This window comes from Zonotrichia albicollis, chromosome 5 (genome assembly GCF_047830755.1).
Source record: "Zonotrichia albicollis isolate bZonAlb1 chromosome 5, bZonAlb1.hap1, whole genome shotgun sequence".
NCBI lineage: Eukaryota > Metazoa > Chordata > Aves > Passeriformes > Passerellidae > Zonotrichia > Zonotrichia albicollis.
In genome coordinates, this window is record NC_133823.1 from 30,683,406 (window position 1) to 30,705,975 (window position 22,570).

The window sequence follows — 22,570 nt, forward strand, 5'->3', positions numbered from 1 at the left end:
CCCTACCAGCGAGGAGACTGGGGTTGCACAAGGAGTTGGGAGGGGACATAGCCAAATGATCCCAATTGACCAAAGGGATAAATCATGTTCTGTGGTGTCATGCTCAGCATATAAATCTGAAACAAGGAGGAGGAGGAGGAGGAAGCAGAAACATTCAGAGTGGCATTTTTCTTCCCAAATAACCGTTACACATGATGGAGCCCAGCTTTCCTGGAGATGGCTGAACATGTGACTGCCCACGGGAAGCAGCGGATAGATAAATTCCTTACTTTACTTTCATGTGTGGCTTTTGCCTTGCCTATTAAACTGTCTTTATCTCAACCCTCTTATCTTTCTCATCTTTCCCCTCTGCTTCTCTTCCCCATCCCACTGATCAAGTGAGAAAGCAGCTGTGGAGGGGCTGAGTTGTCAGGGTGAACAGCAAAATCCCCCACAAAGCCCCCACTTTTCCTTGTTTGTTTAATCATATTTCAGAATGACTGTTGTCTGCTATTAGCTTGCTTAGTCAAAATCAGATGTGGCAATATGGGATCTACCTGTGTCAAACAGATCATTCATAATCACATTTTACTTTCTCTTGGAGAAGCAGATGGCATCATTTCCTCACATAAAAAGAAATCCTTCCTTAGAGTTAAATCAGATGCTTGATCATTTGTCATGGCTTCTAAATTTCATTTGCATACAGAAACACAAATTACCTAGTTACTCACCTGACTATAGTTCCACAGATATTCACCTACAATTCTGGTTGGGAATACAACAGGGAAAAGCAGATTATACTAATGGCTACAATTCAGCACTAAGTACATGCTCTTGTGCCATTAGCTCCGTTTGTTTCACATGATGTACTGAATTAAGGACCAGCCCATGCCCTATGCAGAAGAGGCTGCAAATAACAATTGGGAACATAGATTATAATAAATGCTCAGATTTTGAGCTAGGACCCGGAGAAACACTAGCCATTCTGCAAACACAGTTGGACACAGAAGTGCTTCTAGGCAAATTGCTTAATCAATGTTAATACATATTTACATATTCACATCAAAATCATTTGAACCCACCACATATACATATGCTTACAGAATCACAGTATAAATAGACACTGTCAGCACAGAGTGATTAACGAAGAAATAATTTTAAATTTCTTATTTTCAATTATATCCATTATCTTTTCAGAAGACAAAAACCTGGCAAATACTATTGCATAAAATTATGAGTTTTCAAGATCTAGATTCTTTTCAAGTAAAGGAAAAAACATTACTATTCTTTCCCCAATTTTAGAAACATCGGAGAAAGGGAAAAATGAAAAAGAGATGAGTTTGCATATTGCCTGGTGAACAGTAAGGAAAGAAGAACATTAATAATTTGAATTTATACAGGTTTCATGTATTATAATTCAACATAGTCTAGATGTTTGATCTCAAAACTAAAATTGTAGCTACAAAAAAGTATCAATAAAGTGATGCCAAATCTATGTGGTATGATAAATGTGCTACTGGACAGGCAATAATGTTAGAATTGTTAGGAACAGAAAGTTTGATCTGGAATACTGTGCATAACTGGTCATTCCTGTTCAAACTGGAGCAGGAATAAAGAAGACCTTTTAAGATACACATGGGAATATGGAAACTATGACAAAAAGGCAATGTTGTATTACAGGTCTCTCAAAATATGATGAACATTACAAAGGATGCCTCTTCAAAGTTTAGAAACAATGTATACAGAAACAAATGGATAATAAATTCAGCTTGATAACGAGATGATCTCTAGCTATCAGAGAAGCAAAGTCAATTCCAGGTTTATGTTCTACTACAGCAAGTTAAGTAACTACATGAAATTGTTTTAAATATAAAAAAATATTTACTCACTGCGAATCTGAAACTATCAATACAATCCCCCAAATTCACAATCTACAATATTAAACAGTATTTTTTCAGAACTTATGCCTCCTTTGATGACAGAATGATTCAAAATTTTCAAGGTGTGCTCAGAATCAAGAATCTAGAGTGCCATCTAAAACTGAATGAAAGGTTTTAAACTTCAAATGAAGTAGACTAAGGTGATAAAGCTTGGGAGTATTATTATAATTAAGTTGACAACAGTAACAAAAAAATGTTTCCAAGATGCCTTAGTTGAATTCTGCTAAAATATTTCAGAATTTATTTGATTTGGATGAAGCGAGAACATCTTAACATCAAATAAAATGAAATGAGGCAACTCCTTTTATTAAACTCTTTAAATACATTCCAGTGTTTTCATAAGCTTAATTCTTCTGTATTTTTTCTTCACTGCTGTTCAGTGTTCCATTTACTTGCCTAATGAAAAAAGCAATTTCTTAATGATCATAACCTGCTTCCCGCTCCGCAAGCTCCCTTCTGTTTTTCACAGAGAGAAAAATATTTCTTTCCATAAAAGTGGACTGGGAATGGAATTCCTGCCACACAGGGAAAGGCTGAGAGAACTGGGCTTGTTCAGCCTTGAGAAAGGAAAGCTTAGGAGAGATATCCATTATCATCACATTTCAGGATTTCAAGGGTGGCTGCAAAGAAAACGGAGACTCCCTTTTACAAGGAGTTAGAAGCAAAATACAAGTAATGGGTACAAGCTGGGCACACTCTGATTAGACACAAGAGGAAAATATTCTGCAATGACAACAATGAGCCATTGAAATAATCCCCAAAGGTAAGGTGCTGGATTCCCCAACACTTGATATTTTTAAGACTGAGCAGGACATGGTGCTGTGTCATCTTGACTATTTGGTGCTTATGCCAAGAAAGGTTGGACCAGATGATCCTTGAGATTGCTTCCATCCTGGTATTCTAGGATTCTGTGAAAAAAATTAATGAGAATTGTCTGCCACTTCCAGATGATTTTCCCTCGGAAAAGTGGCATTGTGAAATGCCCACTTTGGGGTTTACTTTTAAATGGAAAGTATTTTTCAACGCCTTAGCTGAAATTCAGAAATAAAGAAGACATTCTGCTGCATCAGAAGTGTACACAAAAGCATATGGCAGAGGTCAAAAAAAGATGCAGTCTACATTCCACTTTGCTTCTTTCCCAACCCAGACTTGTCACCTACAGAATAAGGAAGCAAAGAGCTGTGTCTTCATAACACAGACTAACATGGGCACAAGACTCACCAAAAAAACCCATACTGAGGGAATCAGGTCCACAGAGGAGCTGTAATGCACTGAAAAATGAAGTTTAATTGGAAAGAAGGGGCTTGAATAGCTCATTACAAGTGGCTTTGTACACTTAGAACAATTTACTATATTCTTCATTTTCTGCTGTTTCATTATTTTTCAGTTTCCAGCACTAAACTCTATCTTCACTCAAGACCAGCCAGAAAAATTTTCAATACTGAAAAGGTAATGACTACTAAGCAAAATCAAAATTGATTCCAAACAAAATTTCAGACTAAAAATGTTCACAAGTGAAAAAAAGGATTTTCAGTCAACATCCTACAAATTGGAAAGATATTGCCAGCAAAAGCTTATACTGAATATAATTTTCTTCAGATGTGAGGGATAGAAGAAGTCATGGTTAAGAGAGTGGGAAGCAAAGAAAATGAAAGGAAAGCTTGGCAGGCCTCAAGAGACATTACTGTTTTATTTCCTGTTGTGAGGATTATTGTTCTACAGCCAATCATGATATTAAACGACACACAATATTGTCCCCAGTAGTTTATTTTTCTGGCTTTCTCACACACTTCAGTCTACATGCAAGCTTATTTTTGAACAAGTTTTAATATTAATAGGGTTAAAAGATGCTAAGTCTATGGATTCACCAGTTCTGAACTGCATTTCCATTTTAACAGTTCTAAATCCCATCTGGTAGATTGGAATGCTTATCTCATGAATATCAAAACAAATTAAATGTTGACTAGCAGTCAAGCAGAAATCAAAATGTGCAAATTTCCACATATCCCAATTCCGTAATAGCTACCTCCTGTTACTATTAATAGCTAAATAGTAAAAGCAATTAAATAAAATTTTAAAATAAAATAGCAGTAGTAATTAAATGTGGAATAATATACTTGGCATCTTTTTTCATAGAATCATTGATTTTTAATTTCCTTTTATTTCTCTTAAAGTAAAGCATTCTAGAGGAAAGTGAGCTATAACAATATTCTAAAATATATATAAAACTATAAACTTTGCAGTAAAAACTGCTGTCTTTTTGTGTTCTCTTCTATAGCAGAAACTTACATTCTATACAATTTACCACTGAACATGACAATTTTGCCACATTAATTAAGGGCTTTATTTCCCCAAAACTTCAACAGCTTTCAAGCAGACCACTGTCTCTTCATTTGGACTAGCACATTTCTTCAGTGGATAGGAACAATTATTCACCTTTTAGCTTAGTTGTCACCCTGTCCATGTTTCAAGAACTGCAGGGCAGTATTTCCTGATCACTCCTGTTTCTAAGGATAGGGAAATACAGTGCCTATCTAACACTCATTAATGAAATTGGAGCAGGCATATTGAACTGGATATATAGTCTTGCTGCAGCCTGAAAATGTCAGTTGAAATAAAACAAGCAGACAATTTTTCCTCTTAGAGACAGGGCAGTTGGAAGCCTTTACATACAAGAACCAGTTCTTACTCACCTGACCAGGTCTACTGATGTAAGTGGCTTTATTTCAATGAACAAAAACTGCAGGATTAAAATTCTTAACAATGAGTCACTTTATTCAGTTTCACATGATACAGTTTAACTCCACCATGTAAACTGTCAACTTGACATTGCCTGAACATCTACTATCAATACCTTTGCATGCAGAAACTCAACCATCTCTTGCAACAGCATGTTTATATATGAAGATAATTTTAAAATCCAGCTGTCTGCCACAAGTTTAGGTACATGACACTTTGTTCCTGTTACAGGCAGGAACAAAGGGTAAATGAGGTGCCTTCAGATTATGTCCAGCTGTATTCATCAGAGACCAAATGCCATTGCACTGATTAGGATCACAAAGAATTAAGTGACCCATACTCAGTCATCTCCTGCTTAAACACTTCACCATTCACAAAACATCGATACTTGTTTATAGACACAGCATGCAAGTCAGAAAGAACCATGCATTACATAAGAGACCAAAGAAAAGCAAACTGAAAGAGCAAACAGATGTTATATCAAAGGGTTTCACACATGGAGGAAATGCAAGCAATGGCAAACAGTACAATTTTAAAAATAAATTTAACACCTCAAGTTCTGAGCATGCCACTGTCACAAAATGCAACTTCTGACTCACCAAAGTAGAGTTATGTGAAGCATCACCTGAGACCTCGGGTGTTCTTGTGCTGTTTGGAAGTCTGTGAGGGTTACGAGCTATCGCTTGGCACCAGCCCAACATTTTCTCCTTCCACTTATCCCTTCTCAATTTCTGAAATTCTGAAAATAATTTAGATTCCCTGAAACATTGACACTTTGAATTCATTGTGTGCAAGTCTCTGGATGCATGCCTTTTAAAACAGCTTTTTAAGTTATAGCTGAACAAGCTAGTAAAACATATTTTTAAAAGAACATGTTTTTCTAAATTATTCCAAAGTGCTAAACCATAAAGGTTAGAAAAGAGTCATGCATTTTCAGAGCACCTTACATGCATTAATACTATTTTTGTGTCAGCAAATACAGTGCCTTCTCTCCATGTTAAATCTTCCTCATGTTGTAACTTTAATTTTAAAAGTGTTATTTTAAAGGGGCTTTACTACAGAATACCTCTGAGACTAGCACCATCCCAAAAACTATATAGCATTTGGATACAAACCCCCACATTCACTGAAATAAGGAGAAACAGTCCTAAATCAGCAGCAAATACTAGATACAAAATAAACAGTGTGAAAACACACAAACCTGTATGTACCCATGCCCAGACACTCCAGAATACCTGGCTCATCTTGAAGTGCTATGCTAGGATGTGTTGTAAATAGCAAAAACTAATGCAGGCACACCAGAAATAAATGCTCTGCGCCAACTACAAATTGCCTCTGAATTTACTTCTAGTTTGAAACAATAACAAAATACCTTGTAAATAACACTACCACATTCTGGAAATGCAGCACTAGTAGGGGATGCTATTAAGTGTAAGAAACCCTCATAAGTATGTTTAAAATCTCGCAATCTGTTTCTTCCCAAGTGAAGTTGGCAACGGAGGAATTCGGTGCAAAACTTCACTAATTAATTACAAAAAACAACTTAGAACAATTTTATTCTCAACATCTGAAGCAATTTCTAATCTGGTTGTTTATAACATACTGTAATTTAAAATGTGTTATTCTGTTATTTCTGAATCATGAAACATAATAAACAGGAAGATTAACCTACCAGACTGAGTGCCTAGTACTCCAAATAAGGGTAGCACTAGACTGAATAAAACTGGAAAATAATGGAAAAAAAAATACAATAATGCTGAAGACCTCCCATGGCACTATGCAGCATCATTGAATATTATGCACTTGTAACTTAAGTTTATTGTTTCTGCCATACATCTCCATGCAGGACACAAATTATGCATATATTTACAGCAGATTTTATCTTTCCAGGTTCTGAGTCTGACAAACTACAACCTCTTCCTGAATAGGCTCTACCTTTTCCACACTTAACCATTAATATATAGTTTTCCAAGTATGAAATGCACAAAGCTGTATTCCCCACGTAACTGAAAGGAATAAGTGGAAATTAGCATTAGCTTTATTGCACTGGAGATGATTATGTGAGTGAGACAACAGATCAGGTGATTTTTTTTTTCAATTTTTGGTCCCTTTGAATCTCAATGTGAGATAAAAAAGCATACTCAGTAAGAGATCAATCAATCCTTTCTATACTGCCTGTGCTCACGAAGACAAGAAATCATTTGACTATAGGTACACTCCTATTCTGGTCTCTTTGGTGTGCAGAACCCTTTGGAAGATTTGCAATTCTTTTTTTGCTCTGAGCAATCAAAATGACTGCCACTGCCCAGATCATAACTGAAAGAAACATTTTGCTCTTGCTCATACACCTGAAGAACCACCATAAAGAAGTTTCCTGAAAACAATCTGAATTCATCATCTCTAGACTTGTTAAAAAAATAGAATTACTTTATTCATATTTTTAAGGTGAGAAAATTTTTACTTTTAAGTTAGCCAAGCAAAGGGACACACAATTATTGTCCATGTTGTACAATATCAATGCTAAAAAAAAAAGAGAGGTTAAGGATGATGTATTTAAAATTAGCCACTTGTTTGAAATAAAAGCATAATATTGCTAAAAAAAAGTCACAAATCTAGCAAGAGAAAAGAAATTACATGCTTAATTCAGGGGCATAGTCAGATTCAGGTAACAAAAGTTATGATTTTCAGTCCTTACCAGAATCTAACCGCTATCACAGAACAGCAGGAAATTGAACACAAAACACACTGTTCTTTAGCTAAGCTAAGTTTTGTTCTCTGTGTTCAAAGATTCCCAACAGTAATCAAAGTGACGGTATTTGTCCAGCTGCATGATTTGGCACACCACCAAAATATTCCAGGAGCAGAGCTACAGGAATACTGAAATACAAATAGCCTTGACTGCTGAGCTCTGCGAAGATAAATACAGCCACTGTTATTCATTATCTATCTCTTGCCTGAGTCTTGCCAAGCTGTGATTTCTAATCAATTATGCTAATTTGGATAAAACCATTAATTGAAGGGCTGGATGCAAGAGAAATCTCTGACAGTTTCTGCTATTTCTGTGTCACAAGTAAGCCACTGGCTTTTCTTAACCAGCCAGTTATTATCCTACAACTGCTGTGTTTCACAGGGACAATCCAGTGTAGCTATAGCATAACAACATAATGACACTAAAACTTTCTGCCTATAAGAAGCTCAACCTCAGGTTTTAAAATTACTTCTATATTAAAAAAATAAATAAATTCACATTAGAATATATGTGATTGTGTCAACAGTTGTACAGGTACTGGTTTTTATTTTCAGTGTTTCAGTGTAATATCTCAGTGCTATGGTGATTCACCAGTGGTTCTTTTAATTCGGGGGGAAAAAAATTACTTTCCACATACAAATGTCAACTACCTGTAAAATTTTCATAATTTAAAGGCAAAATATATAATCCTCAGAAGAGCTGAGGACCTTCTGCCCCTCCAAACAGAGGACTAATTTTTTGAGTCCAGCATCAAATTAAAATAGCATGAAAGGCCATCAGGCTAGAGAAGTCTTATCTTCCTGACTGATATCTGCAGCAACCCTAAAGTACCTGTATAATACCTAATAAAATACCTAATCTTCTAGCCTCATTAAAAACAATGCAGAGACCAACAGAAAACAAGCACACACGCACAAGAATCATTAAGGTGACACCTAGAATGATGGCACCAATCAAGACTATAATGGTACCAGCTTGCTTGTATAGTTACTGGATATACACAATCAGACACCTCTGCATTAAGTGTAGGCAAGATTCTGAATTCAAACATGTCATGTTTATTAATGACTGTTTTCAAAAGTGCTTCTAGGGCACTACTGGAAGAGTAAACGCAATTATGCACATCTAAATGCCTTTCCCTACCTGTAAAGACAAAATAGAGCTGTCATTTAACTTAGCTATGTAGCTCTTTCAAAACCGCTGCAGAATCAGAGCCCCTCTCTAGAGTATTAGACATTACATTATAACCAAGTTTTCCAGAACTTATAGTTTAAGTTTGTAAACTGCCAAATACAGCATATTATTCAAGAATACCTATATTATCTAATCAATTTTCTTTAAAGAAATTACTTTGATGGTCCTGTACCATAATTAACCGTAGAATTATTTCTAACTAAATCCAGCCTTTGTTGATTTGTTCTTTTCTCTTATACTGCTAGTATGTATTTTAAGTTGTCCTTAGTCCTTTAAGACTTTGATTTTTTTTGTCACAACTAAGGATGCATATTTCATTTATCGATTCCAACAATTCAATCACTGAAAATAAATAAATTTAAGATGACTGCTACAAAAATTATTGCAGCTAATATTGCTTTGTTTAAACACTCCATAACTACTATGTCCAAAGCATGACAAGAAAGCTCTAAATGTTTTCAAAGAAAATAGTCTTTTGGGTTACTAACAATTTAAAATTTGTGGGTATGTTTGCCTTCATAGTCCTACTCCTTTTTTTCCCCCACAAGGAAGTGTACCTCTTTTGTAAAGTAGAAAGCAATTTTAAATCATTCAAGGCTCTTTAGAAAAACACCAATAGGGTTTGTTCCCCATGGTAAATTTTTTTGCATTGTAATTATGCCATTTTGCATTTGTGAAGATTTCGAGAAGAAAATGCTGAGAAATGTATATTTATGGAAACTGATTTAATATTTAAGAAACCCCCATCTTTTACACATTTAGATACTGCATAAACATCTGTATTTCCTGATGCAGTTTTTGAACTACTTTTATGAGCAACCTCTATTCCATCCTCAAGTATGAATTTGTTGCCTAAAAGGCTCTTGCTGTCAATATCACAGCTACTCTTCAAGGGAATGCTTTGCTCATCCAAGGTTAAACATCTCTGTTGAATTTTCCTCAGACCTTCAAAAAGCAATGGAATTGCATTTGCCACTGCTACAGGTGAGCAGTGAAAGGGTGCCTAACCCCTCCCACACGATCCTTCAGGACCTCTCCATGGAAATTTCAGATGCATCAGATTCCCAAGTAGGAAGGACAACAGCCTTGACACAAACATGGAGTTGAGAACAAGAACAAAGTAGATGTTTTTGCTTTGTGAGTTTGCATATATTTAGCCATACATGACTGCCAAGTAGCTTAAATCAAAGCTTCAATCAACAATAAAGACATGACTGGCAAATACACCTGATAGACCATATCCAGCACTTGGAGGATGAAAACTCTTCAGGGAAGATACAGAAATAGCAGAAAATGTTAAAATGCAAAAAATACAAATGAAGCTAAAGCATTAACCACCTCATGAAGCTATGAATGCAATTATCCAAACGAACAGGGCATAAGAAGTTACAGTAAGTCTTTAATAGATTTTGTTCTGCTTATAAAAAATTAAAAGTTATTTCTTAAGGTTTCTTCCCATTCTTATGTGATTTATTTACAGAAGAAGGAGGGTATATTTATGCCGTAAAATCAAATCCACTTTGCATCAGGCAGAGCTCACTAATGAAGTACAATAAGAAGACAGAGAAGTAACTTTTTTGTAAAAAGCCCAATAAAGGTTAAATACCTGAAAGACATAATTTAACCATGAAACATCACTGTATCAAAGGACAGATCATTAATACTGAATTTAAATTAACTTTTAAGAAAAAAGAGAAAATCAGATTTCATTGCAATACCAGATGTATACACACCAAAATGCGCTTAAGACCATGCTTGGTCCAACAGAAGTACCTCCCCTTTGTCAGGGTAGCATTTTTAACAGAATTTTTTTCTGTCCCATACAAAGTTCTGGGCAGCTGTAAACAATCTTCTTAAACATAGAAAGCTCCTGCTTGTGAGCAGTCCAGAAAGTGCTCCTGTTGAGAGGTCAGTCATACATAACCCACACTAGACAGTGGCAATCAATGCTGGAAAGAAGGGCTTATCCTCTTGCTTAGGTATCATGGCTCTTTGTAACACAATCTGTAACAACTCCAGGCCAGGACAGGCCACTGCTACTTTATCTTTGCTGGTCTCCTCCATTTTTCTTACCTCCCTTCAGATTGTTTTCAGCATCTCTTTTATGGTAACTTCAGCCCATCATTAGCATTAGTCATTTGCTCTCATATTCTACTATATAATTTTATAAAACGTAACTGTTAAATTGGTTTCTGGTTGCCACTGTTAATAATCACTGTTTGCAAGAAATTTACTCCTGGTAAGGGTGACAGCCTTCCAGTACCTGAAGGGAGACAGGAAAAATGGAGAGGGCAGGACAATGGGGAATAGCTTCAAACTCAAGGAGAGTAGGTTTAAAGTGGATATTAAGAGGAACTCTTCATTGTGAGGGTGGTGAGGCACTGGAACAGATTTCCCAGATAAGCTGCAGATATCCCATCCCTGGAAGTGCTGAAGGCCAGGCTGGATGAGGCTCTGAACAATCTAGTCTAGTGAAGGTGTCCCTGCCTATGGGAGCTGGGTTGGATCTTTAAGGGCCCTTCCAACACAAACCATTCTGTGATTAGTGAGAATTGCAGTCATATTCACTAATACAAATCTGGAGGTATTCTCTGACTCAACAATATCATGAAAGAGTTAATCTGAGTGCTAGTTGGTAGAAAATTCAGGGTCACCTCCGGAAACTGAAGTGCAGCTATTTTCTTCTAAAAACTAAAGACCTGAATTGTAAGTAGTTAGAAGGCAAAAACTGATATTCTGTCGGAAGGTATTTAGAACACTTACTGAAGTTAAGTTGTATGCATTATAATCAAGAATATTCTGCTAAATGTTTTGAAGACTTTTGTTGCCATCAAGGGTGTACCACCTAACGAGCTGACAGAAGAGCCAAATGTGTCAGGAAAATTTGTGACAGATTTACCAAAGGAGAAGATTTGGAATCCTTTTTAATAAAGATTAAATAAGCCCAATTAAATAGCTGTTCACCCCTAAGCTAACTGAAATATACTGAAATATGTTACTCTCTTCTAGTGGATATTGTGATCATGACTTATGACCTGACTTAGGATCTGACCTCTGCTAGTAAAAAGCCATGACAGATGGCCCATTCAGGGTTTCTTCAGGATAAACGGATTTAAGTTATAAATAATTACTGGCCTACTGGCCTAATACTGCAGTTACTGGTAACAGCTTAAATAACTTGTCCCTTACATAAGTAAAGTTACATTAACCTAAAAGCTAATAATTATGTGAATAAACATTGGAATAATATTATTTTGGTAATTTTTGATCAAAATTTCCAGAAAACAAATTACAAAAGAAGGACTTAGATATGAATGCATGGGAACAAAAGTATGACTCAAATAGCTGATTTTTTTTTAAATGGGGTTCTCATTAGACAATAATAATGGTGGCATAATTATCATAAGCAATTATTCTTGTTGCTCTGGTTGCTGTCAAAAAACAACCTTGAGAAATTGAGCAATGAAAAAAAAAGTTGAAAGATTATCTAGTCCTTCTAGTTTTTTATGTTTGTGGCTGGGAAATACACAGAAAAGTTTTCCTGAATAGATAATAAATCTGGAAAGGTGCAAGAAGATTGTATGAATATCAGTATGGCCCTCTAAACTTACATTAGTGGGACTCTTGAAAGTGCCTTCCAATAGTTTCAAATTAAGCCTGAACCTCATTTATTACAATGCCAGACCATAATGGTTTACTCATTATTTTCCACAGAGAAAACTGGGGAGAGCTTCTTTGTGAGATGAAAGCAATGCAGTAGATGCAGTTAAAATCACAACTCAGCTGTCAGTGAGCTAAGATTCACACAGCCCATATGCATGTCACAGTTATAATATACCATTCCTCACAAACCATTTTTAAAAAATTAAAGATGTGGTATTTCTTGTGCTTGCTAATTAAAGTGTAAAACTAGAAACAGCATCAGTTTCTCTAAGCACACTGTAAGTATCCACCCTCTCACAAGTCTTTCAAAAGACCTTGAAGGAAGATGACATTGGCAAGATTACTGAATATTACAAATATTACAAAATATAAACTTATAAAACAGAAATCTCGAGTGTACGGCAGAAAAAACCCACAGCATTGCTCCCTGGCTCCCTTTAGTGACTGGGTAAACACAAAGATTTCTAACTCTGGGGGGGCTGTGGTGCAGCAGCTCAGGCAGCCGAGTCTCATCCCAAAGGTTTGATCTCTACCCCTGACAGCCCTTCCCTGGCTTTGCTACCATTCACACTGCTTTCTACTAGGCTACACTGAGCCCTGGTGCTGACACTGGGACAGGAGTATGCAGCACAGCAGAGCACAGAGATGCCCATGCAGGACTGCAGCGTGGCCTGGCACAGCTGTGCAGCAGCTGTTCATGCAGTCCCATGCAAAGGCCCTGCTCCAAAACCTGGTCAGCTGCTGCACTGAAGAGCAGCTCCATGGCTAAGCCATGAGCCCTGCCCTCATGAGAGATTCCAATTATTTGTCCTTCTACAGCAGGGGAAGAACAGAGACAAGCCTTAGCTTTCCTAAGACACCTTACAGCACTGATGACAATGCAATTGCAGCACACAGCCCAGACATGGACACTGGGATTGAGAGCAATCTCAGCAAGTTTGCCAACACCATCAAGGTGTGTAGTTGTGTCAACACGCCGGAGGGAAGGGACGCCATCCAGAGGGACCTTGTCTGGCTTGAGGCAGGCCTGTGTGAACCTCACATTCAACAAGGCCAAGTGCAAGGTCCTGCACCTGTGTTGGGACAATCCCAAGCAAAAACACAGGCTGAGCAGAAAATGGATTGAGAGAAGCCCTAGAGAAAAGGACTTGGGGATGCTGGTGGACAAAAAGCTCAACGTGACCTGGTAAAATGCACTGGCAGCCCAGAAAGCAACCACATCCTGGGCTGTATCAGGATCAGCGTGGCCAGCAGGCCAAGGGAGGGGATTCTGCCCCTCTGCTCTGCCCTTGTGAAACCCACCTGGAAGGCTGCACCCAGCTTGGGAGCCTCCAACACAGGAAAGATGCCAGTCTGTTAGAACAGGCTCAGGTGATCATATGGCTGGAGCACCTCTCCCATGCAGACAGGCTCAGAGAGTTGGGGCAGCTCAGCCTGGAGAAGCCTCAAAGGACGTCTTAGGGCAACCTTCCAGTACCTAATGGGAGCCCATAAGAGAGCTGGAAAGGAACTTTTTAAAAGTGTGTAGTGATACAGTGATGGCCGTAACCTGAAGGACGGTAGGTTTAGATTATATATTGGAAAAAATTTCACTGCTGTGGGGATGGTGAGGCACTGGAACCAGATGTCCAGAGAGGTTGTGATGCCCTGTCCCTGGGAGCGTGGAAGGTCAGCCTGGATGAGGCTGAGTAATCTGGTCCAGAGGAAGATTTCCTGCCTGTGGCAGGGAGGCTGGAAGTAGGTGATCTTTAAGGTCCCTTCCAACCCAAAGCATTCTGGGATTCTGTGACCTGTACTAAATGCCTCCTCAAGGGTTTTTGAATCAACAAGATCGGGAATCAAAGCCTTCCATGGCCTTGATGTAATTCACTGACAGAATTTGCCTTGCGAATAAGTATTTGCCCTGGCTGGCTTTTTTTCACCTTCCTCCCCCCTATCAGTGCACGATTATTCTCCCTGTTTTCTGAAAATTTCTCTTTTCATTTACCAGCTCTGGCTTCTTCTGCCTTTGGCACTAACCAACACGTACTTTTTGTTTAAATCACTTGAATATATACTTGGAGCACTTCTCCAATATAAAATAGCTTCTTGAGCTGGTACACAGGCTATACCTTCTTTCTTTGGCTTCTCAATTCTTTGAATTCAAATTTTATTCATTTAGAAATTTAGATGTTTTACACTGAATTCTTATTCAATGACATTTTTATTTCTTTAGCATTCTATTAAGGTTTGTATTATTTTGACACAGCTTTCTGTTATACCATTCATTTTCATATATATGTGTGTCTCTAATCACAGTGTTTTTACATGAATCTTGCTCATTTTAAGTAAACAAGCAAGTAACCTTTCATTCTACTGCTTATTTTTTTATCATCTTCTGAAAAATAAATAAACAAGAGGTATTTTTTGAAAGAGTTAATAAATAAAAGTTCCACCAATAAAATTCCAGCAAGATAGTAGAAACAACACACTTATAAAACTAATTAAGCATTTAGAAAAGCACATCTACAAAATCACATATCTTGAAAAATATTTATCACTACATTATCACAGGGCTTGTTTACAACTTTGAAATAGCTGCCATGCTACAAAGCTCAACAAGCTAGCTGACGTTCCCAAAGCCTTTCCATTCTCTTGAGATTGAGAACACACACTTAGCAAGCACTAACTCAATGGCAAGGATTTTATTAAGGACCCTTTATATATAGCTCCACAGAAAATAAGCATGCTCCAGGAAACACAAAATAATGGAAAACAGAGACGAATGCAAAAGCACATGTAGGTAGTTGGCCTACATTCAACCTTAACACTTAATTAGAAAGCTAAGCAGAGAAAAACTAACTTTTCAAGTAAAAACTGTTTTTAACCACAGGCCAACCACCCACAAACCAGGGAGCATTTCAAGAAGTTCTTAAGGGGAAAAGAAATGTACTGGTGAAAATTATTACATACAGACTATTATTGTTGCTACTGAAGTACTCATTTTAAGAGTCTCCAAGCACAAAAGGAAGAGCCCAACCTCCCTCTCAGCTTAGGCAATATCTGGGATATAACAAATCCAGGTCAGGCCCCTGATAATTGGGTAGAAGTCGGTGGGAAGAATCAAAAGATAAATAGAAAAGTGCAAACAAGATACTCAAACAGTGGGGTTGGACACACTCATCTGTGATGTGAAAACTGGAAAGATGAAACATGCACTGAGCATGCAATAAAGCACCTCAGGAATGTTACAGCCCAACATGAAATTGGTGAAGGACAGTCTTGGTCATCTCATGTCCATGCAGAAGCTATTTTGAAGCATCAGGATGTCCCCAGACCATCAGAGGAGAGGCAGTGGCATGTTTACAATGACAATTCATTTCTCTGTGCCAACACAAAGCACTATCATATGGTGTGGTCAGGATGGGGTAGGCTATTCTCAGATACAAAATATAGTAATTCCCTGCACAAGCATTTACTTAAGTCTTTACTGGTAACCCATGGGAGTCCAGTTTGCATAGAGAATTATCAGTTGTTAATACAAACATTATTTATTTTTAATGCCTTATGTTTCCTGCACTGTAACAAAAAATATATTTTCACAAAAAATATACCTCCAGCTGATGTCTAAGATCATTATATCAAGTAAAACATATAGTTTGAATTTTTTGCTTCTCTTTAAAAGTGACATTTAAACATAAGTTTTATCATAAGACAGAAAGAAACACATCTTTCTGTTATCATCTATGCAAAATTTCATCTCAAAAAGTTCTTTTTCCCAACAAGTAAAAGCCCATGACTGCAGTATAGAATGAAGGTGCTGGATCAAAATTGGTTTTTAGCAGAGTAGAAGTTTTATAGAAAGATTTCCATACAGTTTTATAGAAAGAACCCTACAGTCCTTAAATTTGCAACAGTAACAAAGAAGTCCTGGAACAGAAACAATACTGGGAATTGAAATAAATTTTGCTCCATGTAAGCTCAGTACAACTATGAAGAGGCATCAAAACTGTGAAAATTACACTCTCTTTTTTCATTTGCCACTGAAGTGCTCCCATGCTGGAGTACCAGAATGCACACTTTTCATATTTAGAGATTAGTAAAACAAAATCAAGATTGCCTGCTAGGTGACAAGCAAGATACTAGACCCTTATTCCCAGCAACTGTGCCCTACTGACTTTTTTTGCCATTTCTCCATTCTTCTAGTTTGTGACTGTTTAGCTAAAAATAGTAGTTCTTGGAGAGAAATCAATTAGGATCTTTTAGACATTTCTGAGATACTTACAGCAGTAGTACATTGTTATCACTAAAAACCTGTCCAGTAGATATTGCACTGATCATATCACAGAATCACAGATTATGCTGAGTTGGAAGGGACCCACAAGGATCACTGAGTTCAACTCCAGCCCTGCACAGGAACAACCCCAACTCACACCATGTGCCTGAGAGTTTTGTCCAAACACTTCTGACACTTCATATCAAGAACTGCTGTTGGAACATAATTCCAACAAAACAATTATGATAAAAATATTGCATAATGAGTCAACACAGACCTATTGCTGTCACAGATCTATATTTCAGACATATCTGAAGATACAGTATATCTAAATATTTATGTTGTAAAATCTAGTTTTTCACAGGTTTATTGATATTAAGGTACCAATAAACTCTGCTTACTGCCTGTTTTATAATGGGGAATCTCAGATTAATAGAAGACTGGTTTCACTTTGAACATTTGAAATGGTTTTGCTTGACAGTACTGATTACTAATAGCAAGGCATAACTATATTCACAATGAACAGAAGCTACAAGTAAATTTTAATTTATTCTGTCCTATTGCATCATAGGGTTTTGATCAGCTAGAACTCACACAGAGATGAAACCTAGCCTTGACTCTTTGGCTTCACACAAGAAGTGAAGGTTGCCTAAGCAATTCATGCTGTCACTACCTTTAGAAAAAACTGTGTTAACGGTCTTCAGAATAATTAAGCCAGGCACCTTCTGAATGAGCTAATCTAAAATGAAACAGATAACCATAAGGTAATAAGAAAGTATGGGCGGAATACTAATAAGGTAAATCCTGCCTCTTTGATCCCTTCCAGCTCTTGGTGGAAAGTCAACAGTATAATGAACAAGGAATAGAAATTACTATTTACCTGGACTCTCAAAGAACTTTAGGTCACACCTTCCTGAGAAAGATATTTAAGTAAGTAATCATAGGGTTTATGCAAAGTTCTGTGTCAGACAAAAACGTGTGTCTGTTGAGCAACAATAGGCTCAAACAGGAATATATGAGCTATTTCTGTTGTGAAGAGGTGTTCAAGGTTTTACAGTAGGGTTTTCCTGTTTTAAGCATTAGGAATTCTTGCTTGAGGAAAGTTGTTGAGACTGACAAAGCAAATAATAAGTAGAGAAAAAGATCAAAATTATAACAGATTATTATACATGCACCATAACTTCATTGTTATAATATGCTGCTTTTCCTTGCATTACTTCATACTCAAAGTGGAAAATAATCACAGAGAGCAGAAGAAAACCCCATTACATGAAACCATGTTTACTGCATTGTCCAGGTCCTTCTAAAGATGAATTTTGATTTCCTCACAGGTTTTAGTATGGCATCAATTAACACTCAGAAGAAAGTCTCCTTTACCCACATGTCCCTCACCATACAGGTTACAAATTACTTGTGCCTCTGACACAGTCACAGACAGAGACAGCCTGGCTCCAAACACCTACTTTGCTGGGGTATGATAGGACTACAGACATAGGTCCAAGGCCTGGAAGCAGTTCAGGTGTGAAGTGGTTATTTGTCGCAGACATCTTTTATGCAAAATCCTTTCCTTAGGATTTTTCCTCCTGAGAAGCTGAGAGACCTCAGGAACCAAATGTAAACAATGATTATCTGCTGCTGTGGAATGCAACAGGTGGATCTTTGATTGGCTCAACTTGGATGTTTATAATCAATGGCCAATCACAGCCCAGCTGGCTTGGACAGAGAGCTGAGCCACAAACCTTTGTTATCATTCCTTATTATTCTATTCTTAGCTAGTCTTCTGATGAAATCCTTTCTTCTATTCTTTTAGTATAGTTTTAATGTAATATATATCATAAAATAATAAATCAAGCCTTCTGAAACATGGAGTCAGATCCTCATCTCTCCCCTCAATCCAAAAACCCCTGTGAATGCCGTCACAGTTATTAACTAACACCACCCACAAGCTGGTTTCTGAAAAGCACAGGAGCACTGCCCTTCTCAAGAGCCACAGCTTGTGAAGGCTTGTTAGCAAAACCACAGCAAGAACACGTGAAGACAGCTGGGGCCACATTGCACCTGAGCAATACATACCTGAAATTTGAGGTGCCACAAAGGATGCCCAAGCATCCTTATGAAAGGATGCCCAAGCATTCCTGCGTCTGTGCTTTTATTCCAGTGAAAAACTGATTGCTTCCTAAGTTAGCATACCTTAGTTTTAAAACTTTACAGAAATCATTTAAGTGACAGCTTAGAATTAAGCTTCTCTTATTGTTCTGATTCTCATGAAATACAGGTACACCTACCTGTACACCTTTTAAGGGAAAATGCTCCTATTAATTACTTCTTCAGGATTTATGCTATGAGCAACCTTTACCGGGACTGGATGGAATGAGAATTAGGAAGGAAAATTTCCTCCCTGAAGTATTCTCCCTCTTTGGCTCTTTTACTGGAAAAAAAATATACTGACATTTATTCTTTTATGACTTTTTCATTAATGTTAAGCACCCATTTTAAACTTGTGACATCCATAAACTTAATTTGTGAGGTCTTTCATAGATACGTGGCTTTGTTTTTCACCTCTGCAACACATGGTATTTTATATTACAAGGAAGGAGAATAAAACCTGCCTCACAATAACATTCATATCTTTCCAATCCTACCACAACCAGAGGCTAAAGCAGTGCTATACATAATTTACAGATCTTAAGAGGGCTGATAGACCTGGAGTTCAATGTGCCAACAGCTTTGCCCTTGCCAATGTACAATGTGCCATTAGAAGATGTGACCCAAGTTGTCAGGAATCCTTCATTCACCAGTAAAAATCTAAGGTTTTGTGGTTTCAAATCCTGTTAACCCCTCATTCTAGGTGTAAAACTTGGTGACAACCCTTAACATTATGTACCCTCCTCAACTGTCTAGTTGCACTAGATCCCTGAATTTTTAATGGGCTTTGTTCTAACAGTTTTGCCCAGAGTAAGGAACATATGGGCTTAATTATTTAAGGATTTCTAAGAGTTTGGAAAAAACAGACATGTCATATTTCACCTAATTAAGCAAAAATAAATTATTTGTTTCAAGAACTGACTCAATGAAATCTGTCATTCCCTAAATTTCAAGAATTGCATGAGTAGGGCAATTGACTGACAAACCCATGGGAACACAGCTGGTGATTTTACAGCAACTTTTGAAGGAAATGAAAAGTGTAAACTTCATCACCTTTACCACATCCTACAATTTATGTCTCACATAGAAGAAAAACATCTGCTCCACAAATTAAAAAAGAAAGAAAGGAAAAAAATCCCCCCACAGTAAAGTTTATCAAGGTTTTTCTGAGTTTAGCAGGAGAAATGAAGACAGTAACAAATCTGAATAATCTTTAGCATCAATAATTTTTTAAGACAAGCAATATCCAGTAATTTTTAAGAAAGTTTACTGTTCTCTACTGAAATTTAAAAAAAAAATCCCACAGAAGACTTGAAGAGACACTAGTTTCCAAGACAATATATCCATGGTTTATTTTTTGTAGTGATCAAATAATAGCATATATAAAAATCTTCTGAGAGCATCACTTTCTCACAAGCAGACTAATACACCCATATAAATGCACCTTCTCCTGTCATAACACTCAATTTCAGCTCATTTTAAAAACAATATTTTCAATCACAATCTTTTTAGGGAGAAAGGATTGCGTTCATAATTTTGTGTGATTTGGCATTTCTACTAGTGTTTTACCCATTAATGGGTCAGCTTGATAGCCTCTTATTGGCACACTTTCTTTATTTCAAACATCAGAAATAGATAATGTTGATTTTTAAAAGTCACTTGGCCTCTCTACCATAATGGCAACTGAGAGTTCCCTGCCTCATTTCAATGAGATTTGAAGAACCACAAATTTTAACAAAATAAATAATTGCATTTATATAATGTATGTTAAAGAATTTGAAGGAATTGTATCATAAAGGGTCACTAAACTTCTTGCCTGATCACAGTTTTGGGCAAGCAATTTCATGTTCTATCTGCTATAACCACAGGACTCAGCAAGTTCAGTTTGCCTGATGCATGGAAAACCTCTCTTTATAAAAGGACTGGAAGCAAACACGCAGTAGAAGGCATAGCATTCTAAATATTAGAAGAATCATCTTTCTTACAAGTTGTGATGTTGCTTGACAGTCACAGAATCATAAAATCATTTAGGCTGGAAAATCCTCAGAGATCATAAAATCCAACCATTAACCCAGCACTGTCAAGTTTGCCACTAAATCAGATCCCCAAGCACCACATCTACATGTCCCCTCCTTTAAATAGCTCCAGTGACTCGTGCCTTTGTTGGGCAGCCTCTTCCAGTGTTTGATCAGCCTTTCAGTAAAGAAGTTTTTTCCTAATATCCAATCTAAACCTCCCCTGGTGCAACCTGAGGCAATTTCCACTGGTTCTGTCAGGTGTTACCTGGGAGTGGAGACCAACCTTCACCTCATTGCAGCTTCTTCCTGGGCTCTCCCCAAGCCTTCTTTTCTCCAGACTACACACCCCCTGCTCCTCCCAAAATCTGTGCTCAGACCCTTCACCAGCCCTGCCACCCTTCTCTGGACATGCTCCAGCCCCTCAGTGTCCTTCCCATAGTGAGGGGCCCAGAACTGGACACAGGATTTGAGGTGTGGCCTCCCCAGGGCCAAGCACAGGGGGACAGTCACTGCCCTGGTCCTGCTGGCCACACTACTGCTGACACAAAGTCTCCGAAACTTGAAAGATCAGAAATCAACAAACAACCTAAAATACAACACTTGTTGTGGGATAATTCTGACAATATAATAACAAAATGATTAGCTAAAGCTGTAATTCAGAGAGCATTTAATAAATTGGCTCTCTTTTTTAAGGTAGTGTTGGTTTTTTGAAACATGAAGCTTTTGAGCTGATACTCAATGCCTACCCATCATTCTCTTGAAATCCTTTAACTTAAGTGTTAAATCCCTAAAGTAACAAAATACAGCTCCTTGAGGTATATTTTTTTATAAGTTCAATATCAGTGGAGGGAGGGTGAGATTCTGCAAGAAAGCTCATCTTTGGTGAGGACAAACTTAGATTAGAAATGAAAAACAAGCTGAAATCTGGCCGGTAAAATAAATACTTGGCCAACAGGCCTAGCTGTAAAATAATGAGGAACGGTCAGGAATAATATATATGAAATCAGATCTATTTCTCCCTTTTGCATAAGCCAAATCCTTCCTTACAGTCATGACAATGTCCACATGTATGTTAGGAAGGAAGAAATCAAGTCTTCTGGGTGGGCACAGCACAATGACAAAGGGGAAAATAATGGAACATTTCTGTTGGTGCACAGTGACAGGTAAGAGTTTGAAGTAAAAAAAAATAATAACCGGGGCTAAAGAGAACCCTGTTTCCCAGGCATATTTAGCAATAGGATACTCACTTCTGGGAGGGAAATTTTTATAAATACTTGAATTATAAATCCACTTTAGTACTTCAGTGATTTTCAGATGGATAAAACGTTACCAAATATTTTGTAAGGAAAGAAGCAATATTAAACTGAGGAGGGAAGCGACAAAACTTGTCCAAAAATGTAGAGGTGTGTGCTTTTCCACTTAGTGTTCAATTTAGGGGATGCTTTCCATGGTGTTCCTCTATCCCTTTCTATACAGGATTTATTTCATATTTTCTCAGCACTAGATGAAGATTGCTGAAAATAGGATCTGTAACACTCAACTTTCAATCTGGTTTCAAATTTGGCATGCTGACAGCAGCAAGCCAATCCCATAGCAAAAGTGACTTTTCAAAAATCTCATACTTGAGATAGTTCACTATGGAATCCTCCCCTTGAGATAGTTCACTACTGAAAGCATTCAGATGGCAAGTTGCTAGTTACATATCACTAAATAAACACAGTACAAAGTTCAGTTATACTGCAATTTGTTTCTGATTAAAGGAAATAAAAATGATGCTGCAGGTTCAGCACTTCTTTTTCAGTGTTTGCTATGAATACTACATAAATTTTCCAAATGCAGATTTGTTAACAAATCAGCCTGGGCTTTGAAGAGAAATTCCTATCACTTC

The 22,570-nt window shown here is 37.3% G+C and overlaps 1 protein-coding gene across 9 annotated transcripts in view; it reads right to left on the reverse strand.

The window, feature by feature from the left end:
* Positions 1-22,570, reverse strand: part of MARCHF1 (E3 ubiquitin-protein ligase MARCHF1) — a 224,396-nt gene that overhangs the window by 78,916 nt on the left and 122,910 nt on the right. For 6 of the 9 annotated variants that reach the window (XM_074541200.1, XM_074541201.1, XM_014266550.3 and 3 more), the window contains one exon: positions 5,258-5,397. The exons of the other annotated variants lie outside the window; for them this stretch is intronic. In XM_074541200.1, coding sequence (XP_074397301.1) covers positions 5,258-5,359 — 102 coding nt within the window. In that variant the 5' untranslated portion in view covers positions 5,360-5,397. The remainder of the gene's footprint in view (positions 1-5,257; positions 5,398-22,570) is intronic. 9 annotated transcript variants of the gene reach the window in all.